We start from the raw sequence: 21322 nt of genomic DNA on the forward strand, positions 1-21322 counted from the left end.
ATATTTTAACACTCAAGTCCTAAGTCTCAAGTATGTAGAATAAGTTCCAGGAGTAATTTATATGCTGAAGAGCAGTTACATCTGGCATAGTGTTTATGAAAGTTTAGGACAAAATATTAAGCTAACTGTGCTTTGGTGGTTTCATTTAGTCATCTTAGAAATGTCCATCTCCTTACCTTGGTTTGGTGACTCCGTGTCCTTGGTGCCATAGGCACATTCACCCCTGGCTATTCAAAACTGACATTCAGTTGTGAGAAGCGTTTTGTCCCAAAGAAAGAACCAATCAAGAAGCTTGAAGCCTCAGGCAAGAAGATGCTCACTAAGTCTGAAGACGAGTCTGACTACACTATGGACAGCCTGACGTGGGACTCGCCTTCAAAGGCCAAACTCAGGACCAAAGAAACTGTCAAGGTTAGTGTTGAAGCCTGTGCACAGTGCTGTGTATGTGGACAGTGGGGACAGGGAGGTGATGAGAGGAAAGGAGTTCCAGGTGACACAAGAAGTTGTGATTAATGCACAGCAAAGTAGAAAGGAGAGTTCGCGCTGGTCAACTGTGGGCCTTGCAGTTGGCTAAGATGTCAACACAATTAGTCCCTCTGCCTGGCATTGACGCTCTACGTTTTTGTGTTTCAAAGAAAGCAAGTCTATCAAAGAACAAAAACTGGATGAACCATTTACGTGCGCCACAGAGAGAACTGGAGCGACTCCTGCTTGCCAGAATGGAGAGTCGGAACCACTTCCTAAAAAACCCCCGGTTTTTCCCTCCTAACACTCCATGTGGAGGCAAGTCTCTTGTCTTTCCTCCAAGGAAGCCAGCACTGACAGGAGATTTCTGGAGTGGAGAGCTGGGACAGAGGTGTGTCTTTCCCTGACTCCTATTCTCAGAAAATCTGACCCTTTAGAGTAAAACCCGGAAGATCCTGGGTCTGATCTTAGACTTTTGTGGCAGGAGGCGGGGGGATGGCAGAGTGTCATTATCAGACCAGAGCCGGATACCCACAGACATGGCTTTTGGATGTCCCGAGTCCTGAGCTTTTCTGACCTGCCAGTGTCTTAAGAAATAGTGGTTAGTGTTGGCCCTCTGTTTACAGTCTGAATCGAATGGGAGGAATCTCTACAGCCATATGCTCCTTCCATTGGGGTTCATATGTCTTGGATAATAAAAATGTTGAAAATTTGATTAAGTACAAATAATTAGTATAAGTTTCGATTTTTCTTCAAAAGAGTGACTTTAGCTATATTTCAATAATTGTCATTATGAAGGAAATCAGTCGCTTCAGGGGTTAGTAATTTGAATGGACTTAAAACTATTAACCTTTCTTTATTAGATAAGTAATATCTTTTAAGAAAAATGAGAAAAGACTACTATTTCAAAGAAAAGCAGCACCTATATTAAGAACCGAGTTAACATGTTAGTGTTTAAGCTTCCAGCGTTTCTCCTGTGCATATTGAAAATGAAATATGTAGCTACGTATATTTTCAGAGATTCGATCATGCTGTCAAGTTATTTTGTAACTTTAAGAAAAACAACAAATGACATATTGCGATTATCTGTGGTGGCTTGGATATGTTTCTTTTACATGAATCAGTTACTACAGAATATTTTATCACATGGATGAAACTTATAGCCTTTCTCTCCCTTTGCCCCCTCACAGTTGTGCTGATACTCCGGTGTTCCTCGCTAAGCCATCAGTAGGATTTTTCACGGATTATGAAATTGGATCAGTTTATGAGGTAGAAATCTTGCCTTTTTTTTTTTTTATAGATCCTACTCCATCTGCTTCCTTATTTTAAAAAAGTTTTTATGATGGAGTTCTAAAATCATACACAAAACTAGGGAGAGACTATAGCGAACCCTCGTTTGCCCACCACCCAGCTTTGACAGTTACCTCCAGTCTGCAAATGTGGTTCTGTTAACCCCACAGCTTCGTATGTGCGTGCGTGTGCGCACATGCATACACTGGAGCATTTTAAGGAAAAGCCTAGACGTCATGTCATTCTTCAGTTAATACTTCAGTGTCTCTAACAGCTAAGAACTTAAAAAATGTAACCATTATCACACTTAGCAATATTAACAGTTTCCTTAATATCAACTAATATTCATCCGTGTCTGATTTTCCTCCATTTGTTTAAAAAAAAAAAAAGTCCATTTACAACTGGTTTCTTTGAATCATAATTCAAATATTGCATTTGGTTAAAATATCTCTTATTTCTCCTTTAGTTGATAATTCCTCCTCGTTCCCCTTCTTTTTAAAATCGCTATTTATTTGTTGAAGAAACAGCAATTTCTTATATCCTGCACTTGGCAAACTGCATCATCGTGGTGACATTAAGCATGTTCCTTTCTCCATGTTTCCTATAAACTTGTAGTTAGGTGTAGAGTTTTGATTAGATTCATGCTCATTTTTTTTTCTTTTGTTGGCAAGAATACTACTTTGGTGGTGCTATGTAGTTTCTATTGTAACTCCTTCAGGAGGAGCATGATAAGTGGGTTTCTCATTATGGCTTCATGTGTCATGAGCCTTCTTCAACCTTTATCAGGTTCTTATCAACCATTCATTTAACAGTTTCAGTACCCTTATGTGATTGTTGCCTAGATCCATTTTTTTTAAGTTAGGGGTTACAAAATGATGATTTCTAATTCTATTACTCCTTCTGCATTTATTAGCTGTGATTTTTCTGGTAAAAAAAAAAATCTTTCCTCTAACTTCTATTCTTGTCCCCTCTTCTTTGTACTCCCTGTACCCATATAGGTAAATATTTTTATTAGTTTGGGTTCTTCCATTCTTTCTTTTTGTAATCATAAGCAAATATGTACACGTATTCGAACCCTGTCCTTACTGTCCTCTGTACCTTGCTTTTCTCACTTAAAAGTATATCCAGGGATTCCTCCAAGAGCGATATGTAGAAATTTCCCTCATTCTTTTTTCCCAGCCTCCTTCTTGATTTAATGTTAACTTCCCACTGTGCTGGGGAATCAGGTCAAGACCAAGCTTAGTAGTCGCCGACTCTGCTCCCAGGTACAAAGACACCTGGGCTTAATGCTGACAATTCCTTCACATACATATGGATTATACTTTATAGTTTATAGAGTACTTGCAAATCCATGATTCTTTAGGAGTTCTAAATCACCCATGGAAGAAGCCGGCAAATATGTCAGTCCTATTTCTAAATGTTAAAGACAGCATTTGTTTACTTTTTGAACTTAATAGTTCCATATTCTCTTTTGGATCTCTGTGTCTGGCATCATATTTCAAAGACAGTTGGAGAAGTTGACAAAGACTCAGAGAAAGGGAGATAAAATAATTTCGGTTGGGGAATGGAGAAGGACAAACGAAGAGCTGTCCAGGGCCATATGAAAGGCAGTTATATGCAGGACTTGGGAGTTCCGGCTGTGGATGCCTCTAGATGAGGTGAATGCAGGCTGTGTGGAACAATCTTACCTCCCGTCTTCGCCTCGTTGTCTACTGCTCATCCCTTTCAGCTTGCTTAGTTGTCACTTCTCTAGAAAATCACACTGACCTTTCCTGGCTGGATTAAACGTCTCTGTTGCAGGCTCTTTTTGTACCATTGGCTCTTTTGTGGCACAATTTTATATCTACTTTCTCCACTAGACTATAAGCCCAATGAGGTCAAGAATTATTTCTATGATATTCTTTTGTTGTCATTTCATTATCAGTGCCTGGCACATAGTAGGCCCTCAGTAAATAAGTGCTGACTGAATTATGTGACTAGTTAATATGGGTCTACCTCTCAGTCTTGCCTACCCCTGCTAAGTAAGGTAAATTGAGAGCAAATGAAGGGTGCCCTGTTTAACTAAAAAGAAATGTGTGTGTGTGTGTGTGTGTGTGTGTGTGAGAGAGAGAGAGAGAGAGAGAGAGAGAGAGAGTGTGTGTGTGTCTGTGTCTGACTTTCCAAAGGGGTTTGATAAGGTGGTGAATGACAGCTCATAAATGGTTTAGTATTTATTCCTTTAGAAGTTTGCTAGACATGCAAAATGTTTAAATATATAGGAAAGTATATGTAAAATAATGTTAAAATTCAACAAAGTATAACTTAATGATTATGACTATGTAAAATCTGAGTACACGTGGCTGGAAAAAGCCATCCACAGTGAGCAGAGAATCATACATGATTAGTACATTTCAGGGAAAGACTTCTGAGTATCATTTTTTTCATAAACTTGTGTTGATACTGATGAAACCTTTTAAATTTAAAGAATATATGGATGAGAATTAGGATTTTCATGATTGCAGAAAGAAGTTACAAATAAAGAAAGGGCAAATGCTAGAATAAACTATGATTTTTGATTGCGGTTGGAAATTACAGTATGGGTTCATGGTTTAAAAATATGTGTATTCTTTTACATACACACAGATAGATATAAGAATAAATAGAGATGCATGTGAACACGTAAATTAGTACACATGCATATATTTCCTAACTGTATCCACTGAGAGGGATAGAATTAATGACACTTAGTAGTAGTTAGCATACCTAGTGTCCAGATCTTGGTTTCTAAGTATTGTTCTCCAGCTAAAGGAACCAGGGCTCCTTGAAAAACTAGTTGATTCCATGGTTGAGGTAGGGAAAATATAAGATGAATGTAAAGCATCTTGTGCTAGAAAGTAAAGATGTACTAAAAAAGAGACAGAGATGGAGAGGGCATGTCAAAAAGACACAGAGCTCCCAATGGCCAAACAACTCAAGCAACAAAATAATGACTATAGCCCCAAGAATAAAATAAATATCCATGAGTCCATACTGATACAAGTAAATATCAGAGAAAAGTAAATTAATGGAAGAGGAGGGACAACTCTTTGTTATGGAAGAATTCTAATTATAATATAGAAAGGGTGAGAGAAATAAAAATAATCAGCATTAAATATTACAGTAATAAAATCTACAGACAAGGCATACCACTAAATGCTAAAATTAGTGGGTAAAAGTTTAAGCAGAAACATAATTGTATAGTTTCTCCCCAAATATTTAGTAATTACAAAGGAAAAATAATAACCGTACAGTGGAGAATCCTGGCAGACAACACTTTAACCAAGTGATCAAGGTTAACTCACCACTAATAAGACACGTCGGCATCATATACTCCCGATATGATACATTGAGAAGAGAACATCGCTTTTGTGGTATTCTTGCAAATAATGCGTAACTTCAATCGAATCATAAGTAAACATCAGACAAACCCAACTGAAGGACATTCTAAAAGGAAATTGTACACAATAACTGACCAGTACTCTTTTAAAAGGTGCAAGGTCTTGGACAACAAGGAAATATTGAGGAACTATCACAGATTGGAGGAGGCTAAGAAGACATGACAACTGAATACATTTTTGGATCCTGGATTGGATCCAGAAACAGAAAAAGGATGTTACTGGACAAACTAGAAAAGTCCACATAAATTTTGTGGTTTAGTCAATATATTATACTAAGCTAATTCCTTAGTTCTGATCAGTGTTCTATTGTTATGTAAGATGTTAAAGGGAAACTGGGTGAAGAATTTATGGGAAATCTCTGAATTATTTTTGCAACTCCTATAAATCTATTATCTCAAAGCATTAAAAATATATGCATACTGAGGAGACTTTCAGTTATGGCAATATTATAACTAGATAACCTAAAGAATAGAAATCTACAAAAATTGAAGATTCTAGAACTGAAATTAAGTACTCAGTAGAAGGGCTTAACAGCAGATTGGACATAGATGAGGAGGAGACTTGGAGATAGGTCAGTAGGAATGATCCAGACTAAAGCATAAAGAGAAAAATGATGGAAAAAAATACAGAAAATAGCATTTAAAAATATGGGACAGAGCAAAATAGGTCTGTTGTGTAATTGAAGTCCCAGAAAGTGAGGGGAGAGAACGGGGCAGAAGCAGTATTAGAAGAAGTGATAGATGAGAATGATCTAAAATAATAAAGACATCAAGCCATAGAGTAAAGCACTAAAAGCCCAAGAACAAAAAAATAAAACCATATTTAGACACATTATAGTAAACGTTTTCTCTAAACCAAAGAAAAGGAAAAAAATAATAATAAAACTTAAAGCATGTAGAGAAAAAAGATTCACTACCTTCTAATAGAAATGATAGAAACTGGAAAATATTGGAATGGAAGCTTCAAAGCGATGAAAGAAAATATAACTTTCAATCTAGCATTCTAAACAAAGTGAAAATGTTCTTCAAAAATGATGATAAAATGAAGATATTCACCAATAAACAACAACTGATAAATCGTTACCTATAATAATAATTCATAATCAGAAGACCTGCACTAAAAGAATTCTTCAATCAGAAGAAAATGATGCCATATGAGAACAAAGAAATGCGAGAAGGAATGAAAAGCAACAGTAAGGGTAAATTTGTGGAGAAATGGAAATTAATAAAAACAACCATAATTGTATAGTTAATATAATATGTGTTACTTAAAATATATTTAGAATTAAAAGCATAACAACTATGCCCCAATAGCAGGAGGGGTAAGTGGATTTAAAATGTTTTAAGGCCCTTGGATTGTCTTGGAAGTGTGTAAGTGCTAATTTATATGAAAACTTTAATATAATAATTCAAGGATGCTTATTGTAATCTCTGGGCTAATCATTATTCATATAGTAAAATAATGTAAAAGTAACAAGCTAACAGGGTAAATGGAATTTTAAAAAATATATTTGATTAATAAAAGGCAAGAAAGAGAAAAAGGAATATGACTGGTAGTACAAATAGAAAATAAAAAGATGGTAGATAAAAATTAAAAGTTTTAAATTAAGGATATACAAAGATTGAAAATATAAGAATAGAAAAATATATATCAGATAAACTTTAACCAAAAGAAAATTGGTGTGACTATGCTACTACCAGAGAAAGTAGACTTCAAGGCAGCAAGAAGCATTAGAAGAGAGAGTCTGAAAATCAGTTAGAAAAGAATAGCAAATTACACCCAAAGAAACTGGAAGAAAATAATTAAAACAAGAACAAATTTTAATGAAATAGAAAATATAGCGTAGGATCAGCAAGGCCACAAATTAGTTCTTTGAAAGATTACTAAAATAGATAAATTCCTGACAAAACTGATTAAAAAGAAGAAAAGGTACTAATTATAAATATCAGGGGAAAAAAAGACATCATTACAGATCCTACAGACATTCGAAAGATAAGAGGTTCATAAACAACTTTATGCCTAGAAATTTGAAAATATAGATGAAATAGACAAATTTCTAGGAAAACACAATTTACAGAACAGATACAAGAAGAAATAAAACATCTGAATAGTCCTATATTATGATGGTGAATCTGTAATTTAAAACCTTTTCACAATGTTCTAAAGTTAAATTGTGGGGATGGTTATACAACTCAGAATATACTAAGCACCATTGGATTATACACTTTAAATGGGTGAACTATATGGCATGTGAAGTATATCTCCATAAAGCTTTCTAAAACAACAATAACAATAATGAAAACAAAAAACAAAGAATCAAAAAACCTTCCCACAAATAAAACTTCAGGCCCTAATGGCTTTATCAGTGAATTTTTCTAACATATGGGAAAGAAATGCAACAATCTTTTCCAGATTCTTACAGAGAATAGAAACAAAGGAAACACAATTCAACTTGGTTTATGAGATAAGCATAATCTTGATACTGAAATGTGAAAAAAATTATTCTAAGAAAGGCTAAACTAACTTATGAACAGAACTGCAGAATTTCTTAACAAAACATTAGCAAACTGAATTCAACTTTATATAAAAATGATAAACATTACAACCAAGTTGATTTGATCTACCAATGTAAAGTGAGTTTAACATTTGAAAAGCAATCATAATTCCCCACATTAACACAAGGGAGAGAAGTCATATAGTTATCAATAGATGTAGACAATGTCCAATACCTATTTGTGATTTTTAAAAAACTTAGCAAACTAGGAATAGAATAAAACTTTCATAATTCGATAAAAGGGATCTATAAAAATAAAACTATTTTTCACAGCTGACATGATTGTGTACCTAGAAAAACCAAATGAATCTACAGATAATTATTGGAATTAATAAGTGAATTTATTAAAAGTCTTTGATATAAAGTCAATACTCAAAAATCAATTTTATTTCTACACCAGAGCAAAGTATTATAAAATGAATTTAAAACATGATACTATTTGCAGTACATAAAAAATCAAATTTAGGAATAAATGTAAATACATACATGGCTTTGACAGGATATTAAAAATATAATTGGAGGAAATTAAAGGATACCCAAATAGATGGAGAGATAAACCCATTGCTATGCCTGGAGCCGGGTCATATTAGTGTGTGAGAGCTGACCACGCACATCACTTCCTAACTCTGTGTTCAGTGGTGTCACACTGGTATCTTGAAATTGACCATAGTGAGAATCCGCAAACACTATGGAAATCTACAAACACTACCAAACCAGGGCTCTCCACCATCTCCAAGAATAGGTCATTAAACATTTACCAGCACACTACTGAGTATACTATGTTCATGGATTGGAAGACTCACCAATAGAGAGATGTTGTCAAGGAATAATTCAAGGGAATTAGCTATATGCATGCTTATTTGAGCAAAAATAGTCAATACAATGTTGTCAGTGAACAAAGTCAAAACAGAACTTACAACTGAGAGGAGAGAGGAAAAAAATTGTGGTCTAGGAACAGTGAATTTTGTTTGCATATTTTCGGAGTAGCAAAGAGGCCATTTGGGCAGTCTGTCCTTAAGTGAGCTGAATGGGGTATCAGTATAATTGCAGGGGTTTTAAAATGAATTTTCCCAAAAACCTTGTGAAATTAACTGTTGAATATATGTAATGGACTGTCTTCTAGTGTCCTCTATTAGTATCTCCATCTTAGGCCACGTCTGAATCATTTCCCTCTGAAAACTTCTCAACTTCCCCCATTTTGGTCAAAAGTCCTAAAGGAGAGGATTTAACCATAAGGGCTTTAGTCTCTGATGCAGAATCACTATTGGATGTCAGTTTGTTATCAAACACTGGAGGAGAACAAAATATACTAGGGCAATTATAAATAATCATCGGAAATGTTTGGAACCTATTTTGTATCTAATTTTTTGGTCAGTGTATGTCTAATCAAGAGAATACATCTTAAAGATCAGTTTGGTCAATTTTAGTGAAGTAATTTTTTTTTTCTCTTAATTGAGTGATTGTTTTATCTTTTTCAAAATATGTATTCAGGTACTATAAAATCTATTAGCTATTATATAGAGTTCATTTTCTTGGCCAGTATTCAAGGGCACATCTATTTAGAATCATTCTAGATCATGAAATTATGATAGTCTAGCCCAAAGTGAGTTATTTAAAGTTAGTATTCATTTCGCTTTCAGAATTATCACAGATTTGTCCAGTGGGGGCCTTACAAGTTCTCTTTTATGTTCTTTTGACATGACCTAGCCCTTTTTTTTTTTTTGAGCACTTCCTTACATTCTGGCATTGCAAGATGTTCCAGGTTCATCCTGTACCCTCTTTGCTGCAGTTGTAGAATCAGTTTCTAAGAAGCCCTGGTTTCTTTTAGTGGAGCGTGGGATTTAGAAACCAAGATCTAAGCACTAAATCTGCCGTTTGCTTCTGGACTATCATTGCTTCTAGGTCCTTTCAGTGGACAGACCTGGGAAAAAATGGCAATTTCATAGGTCCACCCACATATATGCATATGTATGTATCCACATATACATTCATATATCCATACATGGGTACGTAATATTTAAAATCGTAACTTCATACTGATATCTCGAATTATGGTCTGATTCCACAGTGCCTCCTCCCATTCCATGCTGGTAGCTCCTTTCTCCCACAGTCATCTGAAGAATCTTGGAATAAAGTTCTACTTCTGGAAATATCTGCATTTAGTGGCTTTTTAATGAGCCTCAGGGTCAGATCTCCTTGATGGCTGGATGTCCAGTTGCAGGATTCTAAGCATTTCTGTAGCAGGAGGCATATATCCGAGATGTATCATTTTCTGAGCTTAAGAACAGAAAATGTACTGTTAAAAGTACTTCATAGTAAGAAAGCTAACAAAAATACTTGAAATGGTCCTCTCTGGCATGGTTTTAAGGGCAACTTTCATTGCTCTCTATTTTAATATAGTCAGTGTTCCAGTGTTATAACCATGTAGCAAATGGCCCCAAGACTTAGTAGAGTAGACAGCCATTCGTTTGTTGATCAGATAGGCCACAGTGAGGAAAGTGTATCTGTACTCTGTGATGCCTGGGGTCTTAGCCGGAAGATTAGGGGCCAGAAGTATCTGAAGTTTTATTCACCCATATGTCTGGTGGTTGATCTGGCTTTTAGCTCAGAATTCAGTTTCCCTCCCCATGGGTGTCTCCCTATGGCTTCTCCGTATCAGCCTAGCTCCCTTCCATCCCCTTCCCATTCCTCAGAGCACAGTGGCTGATTTCCCCAGAGCAAGCCTTTCCAAAACAGAAACACAGTCTACCACATTCTATTATATAAATCGAATTATACCTAGTGATGTCTCTTGGAAATGCACCTTACTTTTGTTGGGCATATGACTGTGTACCTAACAGTTCTTTACTCAGCTAAGCTATAAAATTAAAGATGAAAAAAAAAAAAAACAACATTTTCAAATTGGCAGTCTTTAAAAATGTATGTCCTATGCACCATTTCTCAGGAAACTCCTAGGGAACATGCTCCCTTACAGAAGCTAGTACACCAAGGAAGAGGAAAGCATGGTATGTGAAGAAAAAGAGATCCAACATAGGAGAGAGGTGAAGGGAACCCCCAGATTAATAATGGTTAAGGAATTTTTCAGCTAGTGTTACTGCAAAGCTAAGCAGCTTAAAACCACCATTTTATCATGCTTACGGATTCTTTGGATTAGAAAATCAGACAGGGAATGGCTTGTTCCATGATGTTTGAGGCCGTAGAAAGATTCAGTGCCTAGGGGCGACTTGATAGTTGGGGCTGGAATTATCTGAGGCCTTTTGACTCACAGAGCAGTGGATGCTGGCTGCAGACAGCTGCAGCTGTGTACCAGAGCACCACCACATGGCTTCTCCGTGTGCCTCACAGAATGGCCACCTCAGGGCAATCAGACTATACTGATCGCTCAGAGTGCATGTCTGAGCTTCTAAGTATCCTAGCAAGCAAACTAGAGGTTGCATCACTTTCTATGACCTAACTTTGGAGGTTACCTTGGAGTGGTAGAGAAAGTCACTACTTCCTATGCATACTACAGGTTGCAAAAGGGTCACTAAGGTTGGCCCAGATTCCAGGGGAATATATGTAGACCTTTCTTCTCAATGAAGGCGGTGTCCGAGAACTTGTTTCGTGTCTTAAAACTGCTACAGGGGTTATCCTTGGCGATAGTTAATAGTAGGTGTAGCAGGCAACCAGCCCATATTGGAAGAGGCTCAAAAGGCTTGAGGTTGTGGTATTTCGTACAGCAGTCCTAATGGACCAAGGCAGAGCCTAATATTACCTTGATACCAAAGCCAGATACAGGACTAAGAAAATGAAAAACACAAGCCAGTCTTGCTAAAGAATATTGGTGCACTCCCATTCCCTAGGCTCGTGAAGCTGTGTGAGAGCTTCTCTGTCCTGAGATGGGAGCAGAATAGATCATGGACTGTGGATGCTGGAGGCAAAAAAGTGATGGTAGAAATAGAGACCTGCACCTTATAAGCCAGGGCGTTCCTATATTTCATATAGTTGCTCTTTTGTTTTCTTTCAGTATCTTAGTAATTTTTTTTTTTTTTAAGGTGAGGCAACCCTTGGTTGACCTCACAGATTGCAAGGACCTTGTCAGCTTATGATCTCTTATTTTTTTTATTTTTTACACCTACAGTGCCTGGTCTTCCTAGGTGGTCTCCCATCCAAGTACTAACTAGGTCCGACCCTGCTTAGCTTCCGAGATCAGACGGGATCAGGCTTGTTCAGGGTAGCATGGCTGTAGACAGTATCTTGGTAAATTAAAAGACATTATATGTATGAAAAAGAACCTAGGTATAGAAATACTAGGTAAAAAACAGCAAACCAGATCAAGCAAGAAGAAACACACACACGTACAAGCACATGCATACAACAGGAGAAAATTGTGTATGACCCGGGAATGCAAGGAATGTCTTCACACTTGGCCTTGAGTTGGCGTTGACTGCCCTGGGCCTATCATGTTTTCCTCCAAGGCTCCCAGTGCTGTTAAGGAAAGCCAGCCCACTCCACAACCCTTATAATTATTGCAGCCCCAGACCTTGCCACGACTATGGCTACCACATATTTCAGTGCACCTCCACCTGCACCTCATTTCAGCTGACCATGGGTGAAAGCTTTAGTAAATGTGATGCCGCTGCATGCCAAGGATCATCACACCCTACTTCCCACTAGCTACAGTTCTTACAGTTCTTATCTGACTGGTGAGAAAGCCAACTCCGGAATCACATCCTAAGGGTCTGCTGTTTTAGGACCCTTCTGATACCAACGATCATAGACTAGGTTTTCCATAAAGCAGAGCCCGAGGTGATGAGGTCGTGCGCTATCATTTACAATTCCAGGGAGGAATGAGGAAAGGGGATGGGAGGAGGGAGAGCCGATATGAGAATATTATTGAACTGACTGCCATTAAGTGCAATGGATTGTCTTGTCTTGTGGGACATCCCCTAGAAACCACATAAATGGCTGGCTCCTGCTTTTCATTGGTCTGAGGTTTGCCTCATGTGGCTGGGAGCAAGGCTGTCCAGAAGTATGCTTCAGCCGACAGGAGGAGCAGCTGCCCCGTGAACACCTCCATCTGTAATGACAGCAGCAGCTCCGTGTCCGAGAGAACAGCAGCCTGACTGTGGGGACGGCACTTGCTGTTGCTCGGGCTGTTTTGTGCACGTGTGCAGACCTAAGAAGACAAAACTGAGTTTAGTATCCTTGCCATATGGAAAACAATCCCTACCTCACTCCATACTCCAAACAAAATACTTTTTCCAGCAGAGGTCTCAAGGTGGAAGAACAAAAATTTAAGAAGAAAATATAGAAGATATAAAAAGATTTCTTGAAACTGAAGCACAAACCATAAAAGTTGATATATTTTATTATTAAAATTTTAGAAACTGTATATCAGGAGATAATACAAGTTATAAACTTGGAGGTGTTTATAATACACACCTTAGAAAGAATTAGTAACCAGAATATGTGAAGAACTCCTACAAATTAGTAAGAAAAAGACAAAGTACACAATGTCAAAATGCTAAAAGGATATGAACCAACAACTCACATAAGAGGAGACCCAAATGGCAGATACACATACAAAAAGATGCTTATCATCATTACTAACAGAGGATGAAAATTAAAATTACAATATGGGTCTGTTCACAGTTGGGTCTGGTTCATCGATAGATTGGTGCAGTATGTTGAGCTGCCAAAAATGAACTTAAATGTTGATTTAAGAGTACATAGCTGCGAATAAAAGAGTGTGAAGACATACTTCAAATTTATGTAGTTGTCATCTGGTTAGGGTCTGGGGTAGCGCTTTTTTGTACTTTTAATGTTTTATTTCATAAGCCAAGGGATGGAAATGTGGCTTTTGTTATATTATAATTTATGCATGTTTTTCCAGTATAAGATTTCATAAAATAAAAACAAAAGATGTGTGCATATATGGAGCTCCTCTTCTGCGTAAGGTGCTGTGCTGGGTGATGATGGGGTTCAGCAGTGTGGGAGTTCCGGGCCTTCCCCTTAGGGGTCTCCCAGTCTGGGAGGCAGGGCTAAGTGGGGGCTGGATGGGTTGAATGAAGGAGAGAGACCGAGCTACAACCCTGGCGTACAGGTACCCCTAACACCTCTCGACTGGGCCCATGGGAAGAAGTGGCCCAAAGGGATATGTGAGGAAGAAGACAGTAAGTAAGAGGTGGGGTGGGCAGAACTCTGGAGCCAGATGTCCTGGGTGTAGATCTCAACCCTGTTACTTACCAGATAAGGGGCCTCTTTGAACTTCCATGTAAAATAGAGTCTCCACCTTCCCTGGTTATTGCAAGGTTGAGCAGGCACATGGCAGATGCTCTGTAAATAATTGTTATTTTAAACAGGACAAAGAAGAGGTCAGATATGTTCCCACCTTCATGTCAACCTGGTATTTTATTTTATTTTTTCCTAAAAGAAACAAAAGTAGAGAGATAGCATAAGTAGAGAGATAGCATTTACTAAATCATATGGGAGGTGGGTACGGGTATAAGTGAAATAAGGTTGGCCACATGTTGGTAACTGTTGAGTACCCATAACCCAGCTCAACAGTTACCAACACGTGGCCATCCTTATTTCACTTATACTCGTACGCGCCTCCCATATGATTTAGTAAATCCCAGGCCTCCTGTCATTCATCCATCCACTCTGCTGTCTAAAAGAGCTCACCTTTCCCTTTGAACAGATGGTGATCTCCCTGCAGAACACCACCACGACCAGCCGCTACCTGCGAGTCCTTCCACCTTCTACTCCGTACTTCTCTCTGGGATTGGGTGAGCTCGGCGTAGCCGCTGTCTAGACTGCTTCAAAATTACGTGCTGGGCTCGTTCCCAGCTCCTAGCCCACCTGGCCCTCAGGCCCTCGCATGGCTCCCGTGTCCTGGGCTTTGGCCCACATCCCCCACCCCCACCCCCAACCCCGGTCCCTGGGGGCCCTTACCTGCCCGCAGCTGCCTGCTCCTTCGGTGAAGCCTCTGAGCCTTGGCAGCTTCTTCCTCGGACCACCTCCCACCAGGTTCTGGTTCTGCCATCTCCCCCCGCTTCGTGCCGTCACTGCCCTCGGGCAAGCCCTCCATGTTCCTCACTTAAACTACTACGGTGGCTTCCTGCAGTGTTTTTCTCAAGAACCACTCTTATTGTGTCACCCCAGCTCAGAAATCATAGATGGCTCTCTTCTGCCCACAAAATAAATTCTAAATCACAGAGCCAGGCACAGCCCCACCTAACCATTCTGTAGGGACCGTGTCACTCCCTCTGGGTCCCTGCCCTAACAGCCTGCTCCCCTCGCCTGCCCTGGTGGTTCTGCCATCGGCATGGCATTGGCTCAGGAAGCATTCACTCACAGAGCCAGCCCCAGCTCTGATGGGATCTCCCTGTGCCCTCTGGTTGTCACCTGTAGCATCTGAGCCCAAGCCCTGGTGGCTGGCTAGTCTCCAGATCCTCATTTGTTGCTTTCGTCGCCCATAGGGATGTTCCCAGGAAAAGGTGGAATGGTGGCTCCTGGAATGACTTGCCAGTACGTCGTCCAGTTTTTGCCAGACTGCCTTGGAGATTTTGATGATTATATTTTAGTCGAGACCCAGTCAGCCCACACGCTTGTGATCCCTCTCCAGGCCCGGAGGCCACCCCCAGTGCTGACTCGTGAGTGTGCGCTCTGCCTCCCCAGGGATTCAGTTAGAGTTGGTGATTCCCTTTAAGGACTGCCTGCTCTCAGGGCCCCTTTGTGGCAGCACACAGCTTGGCAGGGGCTTCTGGCTCCCGAGGAGGGACCTGCTAGCAGCTTTTGCACAGTCTTCCACCATAGCTGGCCCGGATCCTCCTGGTTCCCAGTGGAGGCTGACTCTGAATTACCACAGCAGGAGCAGAGGCCAGCAGCCCAATTAACCCCCCAGCATAGGCTTTGCTGGCCCTGCGCCAGATTACCTGGAGCCCTCAGCAGATGTTGCCTCTGTGGCTGGGGGAGAGAGGTGGCTTGTTTGGGAAAGCTGGCTTTGGCTGGGCTCCCTCAGTTACAAGCCTCTTCAGCTAAGCGCAGGCCAGAAGTCGGGACTCTGACCACAACCTCCAGGGCCATGCTGGGTGGCCCTGGCTGCGTCCTGAGTCTACAGTAGGTGCTGACTCCTGCTGCTCTAGCCAGGAGTGTTTATGGTCCTATGACACTGGCGCCATATGGGAGCAGGGCTCAGGCCATGTCCCCATTCATCCTCTCTGCCCTGGGGGCTAGGCAGGGACCCTTCCACAGCTTCTCCGCGCTCTGGCTGGCCCTCAGGAGGACAATGACAGTAGGACCTATTCAGAGTGACGTGTTATTTCTCTTGACCATCTTTTCCTTTGGCTGCAGTGTCCTCCGTGTTGGACTGTGGTTACTGCCTCGTTGGGGGAATGAAAGTGACCAGATTCCTCTGCAGAAATGTGGGCTTCAGTGTCGGCAAGTTCTGTATCATGCCTAAAAAGAGCTGGCCGCCGTCGAGTTTCAGGGTGAGTGATCACAGATTGCTCAACCTGGAAAAAGGAAATGACCCCCTGTGAGAGACTTGCTAGAGTGCACCTCTGATTGGAAACAGACAGAAAGCAGAATTTTATAACCTCCGTATCCAACGGTCACAATCCAAATGAGACCCGGTGTGTGTGGAGACCAGCGCCGTACTCTGGTTGTGCCACTAACACACCATGACCCTGGGCGAGTTGTTGTATCACTTCCCTTATCCTTCAAGGCCTGGCTCAATGCATTTATTTATTCAGTCAATTATTATCGTAGCAAACATTATCATTGGAGATCACAAATTGGCAGCTCTTTGGCTGCATTCTCTGGGCATATTTTATTTGGCACAGTGCTTAAAAACATTTTTTTTTTTTTTTGAACCAACATTTACAAATAGGGAGATTTCACATCAAAATGTGCATTTCCAGTCTCTGGAAAATTTGGAAGATGTGTAGCCGTGGGCCAGGATTCACGGCGGCCCTGTTGGCTGGAGGAGGATACAGGGCACACGCACGTTCCTTCCTGTTTGCCCAGCAACATGACTCCCCACAGCAGCCAGGCACTGATCATCACGCTCGCACCGTTGTTTTCCTTACGCTGTTTTCCTGTGCCTGTGTCTCAGGAAAACAAGTGATAGATCCGGAGGACAGTGTTTTCATTGCTGCTACCTGCCAGGGTCCTGTAGGCGTGGGTTTTGTATCCCTGGCATGCTAAACGGTGTCCTGACAAGGTGGCAGCTGCCCTTGTGACTCAGGAGCTTATAGCCAAGGGTGGGTCAGGATGCAGGCAGACATATAGGCTGTGGGTCAGGATGCAGGCAGACATATAGGCTGGCACCAGCCACATAGGGTGCTGCAGGAGAGAAAGGACTGTGTTTTTTTTAGCCCACCTCCTGGGTGAGGCCTTCTCTCGTGCCTCCTGCTTAGTGTCTGAAACACTGGTCAATGGAATTCCTTGTACCTCCCTATCAGTGGTCAGCTCTTTACAGGTGCTTTGCAACTTACTCGTCTTTAACCTTCAGAACCTCACCTGGTGCCTGGTGAAGGTTGAGCGGGTGCTTGCCGAATGAATGAGCCTGTTTCTTCATTAATGGGGCACCGGATGGTCTTTAAGATCCTTCACGTTGAAACTGGATGTTTGGAGGAGAGAAGTTTGTAGTATGAGCACTGGATTTTACAGTTTCTTCTGCATTGTTGTATAATCTCCTGATTTTTTTTTTTTTTTTTTTTTAAGGCTGTTGCAACCATTGGCTTTGTTGAGCAACCTCCCTTTGGGATCCTGCCTTCGGTGTTTGAACTGGCTCCAGGGCAGGCCATGTTAGTGGAGGTAGGTAATTAGATGTTGGCATGTATTTCCTCCTACTTATGGCTGGTGATGGCTATTGCCTCAACTGCTTGCATGATTTCATTGGCCTCTGTGTTTTCTTGAGTCAACTATCCATTCCCATCCCAGGTCCCAGCTTTAGTGGTTTCATTATAAGAGCATGTTCTTGCATTCTGTGGGGAGATGTCATTTGACTATCTTATGACCGCTCTTACAGGCCAAGTGCAGAACACCCTAGAATTCCAGCATGATCCCTGAGCATTGCTTGTCCACACTTAGCCTGGGAGTCACTTCCAGCATCTAAGCTGCCTCTAGGATCTTCCCTTGGTTCCTCAGTCTCTTCTGAACACCTCTCCCCTCAATCTAGTACCTAGATGACGACAGTGGCTTTGTTCTCTCCTGTTTCATCCCCATCTATATCATCACCAAGGCTTGCCTTCCTTAGTCCTTACTCTGAACCTCTGTAGAAGCTCTGAGTCTGGCCCCCAGCTGTGGCTTCTCCTTTCCCAACTGCCCTCTTTGGCTCATCATACCTACTCACTGACCTCCAGAAGAGCCTATGAGAAATGGAGATGTCTTCCTGCCCCTAGCTGTGTCTTTGAGTCCCTGGTCCAGGAGTCTGACTGTGCTGTCATGTGGCTGGGTGTGGGGCTGTCACACACATGCCTTCCTCACTAGCCTGCTGAGGGAAGCACTAACATGCAAGAGTAAAAGCTATCTGGTTTCTGGGGAGAGGGGGGCTTTGATCTGCACCTTTCATTGGGTAGTGAGCCCAAAGCCATAGCTTCTCAAACCCAGCTGCACTTTTCAATCCCCTAAGAAACTTGCAAACACACTGAAGTGAGCTTGAGGTTCTGAGTTGGTTGGTTTGGTGTGTGGTCTGGGCAGAGGACTTTTAAAGCTTTCCAGGTGATTCTAGTATGCAGCAAAGTTTGAGGACCACTGCCATCAGCTTCTTTGCTATGGCATAAAGGAGGACTTCCTTTATCAGCTTCCTTCCAGTTTCAGGTGCCTGATGGGGTCTTGTTCTGGAGCTCTGGGGCGATGCTGGCTTATCCATGTCTGTGCTGGTCTGATTCTCCATAAGAATCAGGCCCTTGGGGTTGGGACGGGGCCAGTTCAGGGGCATAGTAGGGCTTTGTCAGTCTCCATTTACTGCTGAGGGTCAGGTTGGGTCCTCTTGGCATAGCCCAGGCCTTGTCAGAGGCTTGTCATGGCTTTAAGGAATTGGGGTGACCAGGCTAGGATGTCCCCCGATGCCATCTTCCTGTGATCCCCAAGGAAGGAAGAGGGTAGCAGCAGGAGTCTGTGGGGACCAGTAAATCAAAAGGAGGTACCCCCCTTTTCATTTCTTATGTATTTTGTTTATTGATCATTGGGAGTTTGTTTGTTTGTTTGTTTTAAATTTTATTTATATTTCCAAATACGAAATAAATTCACATTTAAAAATTCAAAAGATACAAATAGATAAACAGTGAAATACTCCCTCTCACCCCAGTTTCTCTGTGGCTACCCAGAAGCCACAATCTTACCAGGATTCTTGACGCCTAAAAAAACAAATGTGCATGTTTTTTTCTTTGTTTCCATTTTTCCTTCACACACATAGTTGCCCACTCTAAACTCTATCCTGTACCATGTGTTTTCCACTTAATGCTCTATCTTAGGGATCATTCTCATTTTTTATAGCTGCATAGTATTCCACTGTGAGAATGAACCATAATTTAGCTGTTCCCTACTGATGGACGTGAAGATTTTTTTTTTCTGATCTCTGGCTATTTCTGCAAGTAACTTATAGATACATCAGTCTGTCAAAGTATGAGTCTCCTGGAGGAGACAGTCCTTGGAGTTGCCAACTTAGGGGTCTCTACTCGTAATTGTGATGCGTGTTGTCAAAATCCCCACCGTGTGGCTTGTACCAATTATGCTGCCAACAACTCGTGAGGTTGCCTGTTTCCTCACACTCTTGCCAGTACAGTGTGTTATAAAACTTTTTTTTTTTTAACTCTTATCTTGGACATTTTGAAACATATACAAAATAGAATAGTTTAATGATCACCTACGTGCTTATTACCCAGGTTCAGCGTTTATAAGCTGTCGGCCAACTGCATCTACATCTCTCTGTCTTTTCCAACCAATCCCCACCCTGTCCCTCTAGATTATTTTGAAGAAAATCAAGATATCATATCGTTGCATTGATGATAACTAACTTTCTGCTCTTTGCCAGTATAAAGAGTGAAAACCTGTTCTCTGAGGTGCTTTTCATTCATGTTTCTTTTATTAGGAATGAGGTTAAACATGTTTTCATTTGTATTTTGGTCTCTGTGAACTTTCCCTTCATATCTTTGCAACACGCTCCCTGCGTTACTCAGGAGTGGAGCCATGGTTGAAACCCCTAACCTTACATAGAAGGTGGGGAGCCGGCAGGGAGGGGAGAGAAAAATGGAGAGCAAGGGAGGGGTGTGTGTCTGAAAGAAGAGGCTGGAAGGTGGGGGTGGAAGCCCCCTAATGGGAGGTATCAGGGCCACCTCTCTCTCCCAGGTCTTGTTCCTCCCAACAACCCTCGGGGAGGCAGAGCAGACCTTCATCATCGTGTGCGACAACTGCCAGATAAAGGAGCTGGTGATCTCAGGTGGGCTTATGTGTGTGCCCAGTGGTGGGGCTGGAGTGGATGCCCGGGTTCCGGAAGCTGCTCCCTTGGCACTGGTAGTGGCGGAGCTGTGCCCACTCTGTGTCACCGGGCACACTGAGGGGGTGCGGTGGCCTCTGGGCACCAGGACCTTGTTTGGGGCCTCTCGCTCTGGTCCGATCTTTGAGTCCGAAGCCAATGTGGCCTATAGGACAATGCCAAGGAGCCTTCTAGTGAGAGATAGATGGGAACCTGGGGAGAAATCTTTCATCGTTTCACTTTGAAACTCATCTTGATCTCCTTTGGGGAATAGCCAGTGACTAATACATAAACAACCAGAGACCCCCCGCCCCAGGGGTTTCTGTAGGGTTAGAAGGGGTACCTTGCTGAACTTCTCCAAGATGCCCCTTCTTTCCCTCCTTCTCTCCTTCCTTCCATCCATCCAGTTTCACTCAGCAAGCATTAATTGAGTGCCCGTGATGGGCTAGGTTATCGGAATCACCTCCATTTGGTCTGTGAAGATGTGGAGATGTGAATCTCTGTGTTAATGACCCCTGATCCTCCTCTCGTGTGCATTTCCCCAGGTCATGATCAAAGCCAGTTGCACGTGGACGGTGGCATGGGTCTTGTGACAGCCTTTGGCTACAGAGTCCTGATTTTAGCCCTAGCGAAATTTCATTACCCTATTTTGTCAGGAGTTGGGCAGCTGGTTGCTTTGGATCTGATCTACATTTCTGGTGAAAAAAGCGAGCCAGAGCCTGGAGAGCTCACAGACTTAACAGCCCAGTACTTCATACGGTTTGAGCCCGAAAACCTTCAGTCCACGGCGAGGAGACAGCTGATTATTAGAAATGCTACGTGAGTGACCCCGTGCGGCAGCCCCCAGCACACAGCCTTCCTCTTCCTCACTTGGCCCCAAGTCCCCAGAGAGGTGGCATTTTCCTTCCAAAGGCCAGGGAGGAGTCTGGGCACAGAATGGAAGGGACCAGATCTGCACTATCCATCATGGTAGCCACTAGCTGCATGTGGCTATTTCAATGGAAATCAATTACAATTCAAATTAAAAACTCACTTCCTCAGTGGCACCAGCCACACTCAGTACTCACAAGCCATACGTGCCGCTAGTGGCTATCATATCGAACAGTGCAGCTATAAAAGATTTCCATCGCT

General features: G+C 41.7%; 1 protein-coding gene and 1 pseudogene across 1 annotated transcript in view; one reads left to right on the plus strand and one right to left on the minus strand.

Annotated features, from left to right (window-relative positions):
- The window catches only part of DLEC1 (deleted in lung and esophageal cancer 1), a 57295-nt gene that overhangs the window by 12345 nt on the left and 23628 nt on the right, over positions 1-21322 (plus strand). Inside the window, exons 4-12 of the mRNA XM_023537654.1 lie at positions 212-411; positions 636-856; positions 1656-1734; positions 14408-14495; positions 15189-15362; positions 16063-16199; positions 17437-17529; positions 20065-20155; positions 20848-21010. Coding sequence (XP_023393422.1) covers positions 212-411; positions 636-856; positions 1656-1734; positions 14408-14495; positions 15189-15362; positions 16063-16199; positions 17437-17529; positions 20065-20155; positions 20848-21010 — 1246 coding nt within the window. The remainder of the gene's footprint in view (positions 1-211; positions 412-635; positions 857-1655; positions 1735-14407; positions 14496-15188; positions 15363-16062; positions 16200-17436; positions 17530-20064; positions 20156-20847; positions 21011-21322) is intronic.
- LOC111736285 lies at positions 11837-11955 on the minus strand (annotated as a pseudogene).

This window comes from Pteropus vampyrus, unplaced genomic scaffold (genome assembly GCF_000151845.1).
Source record: "Pteropus vampyrus isolate Shadow unplaced genomic scaffold, Pvam_2.0 Scaffold1, whole genome shotgun sequence".
NCBI classification, from domain to species: Eukaryota; Metazoa; Chordata; class Mammalia; order Chiroptera; family Pteropodidae; genus Pteropus; species Pteropus vampyrus.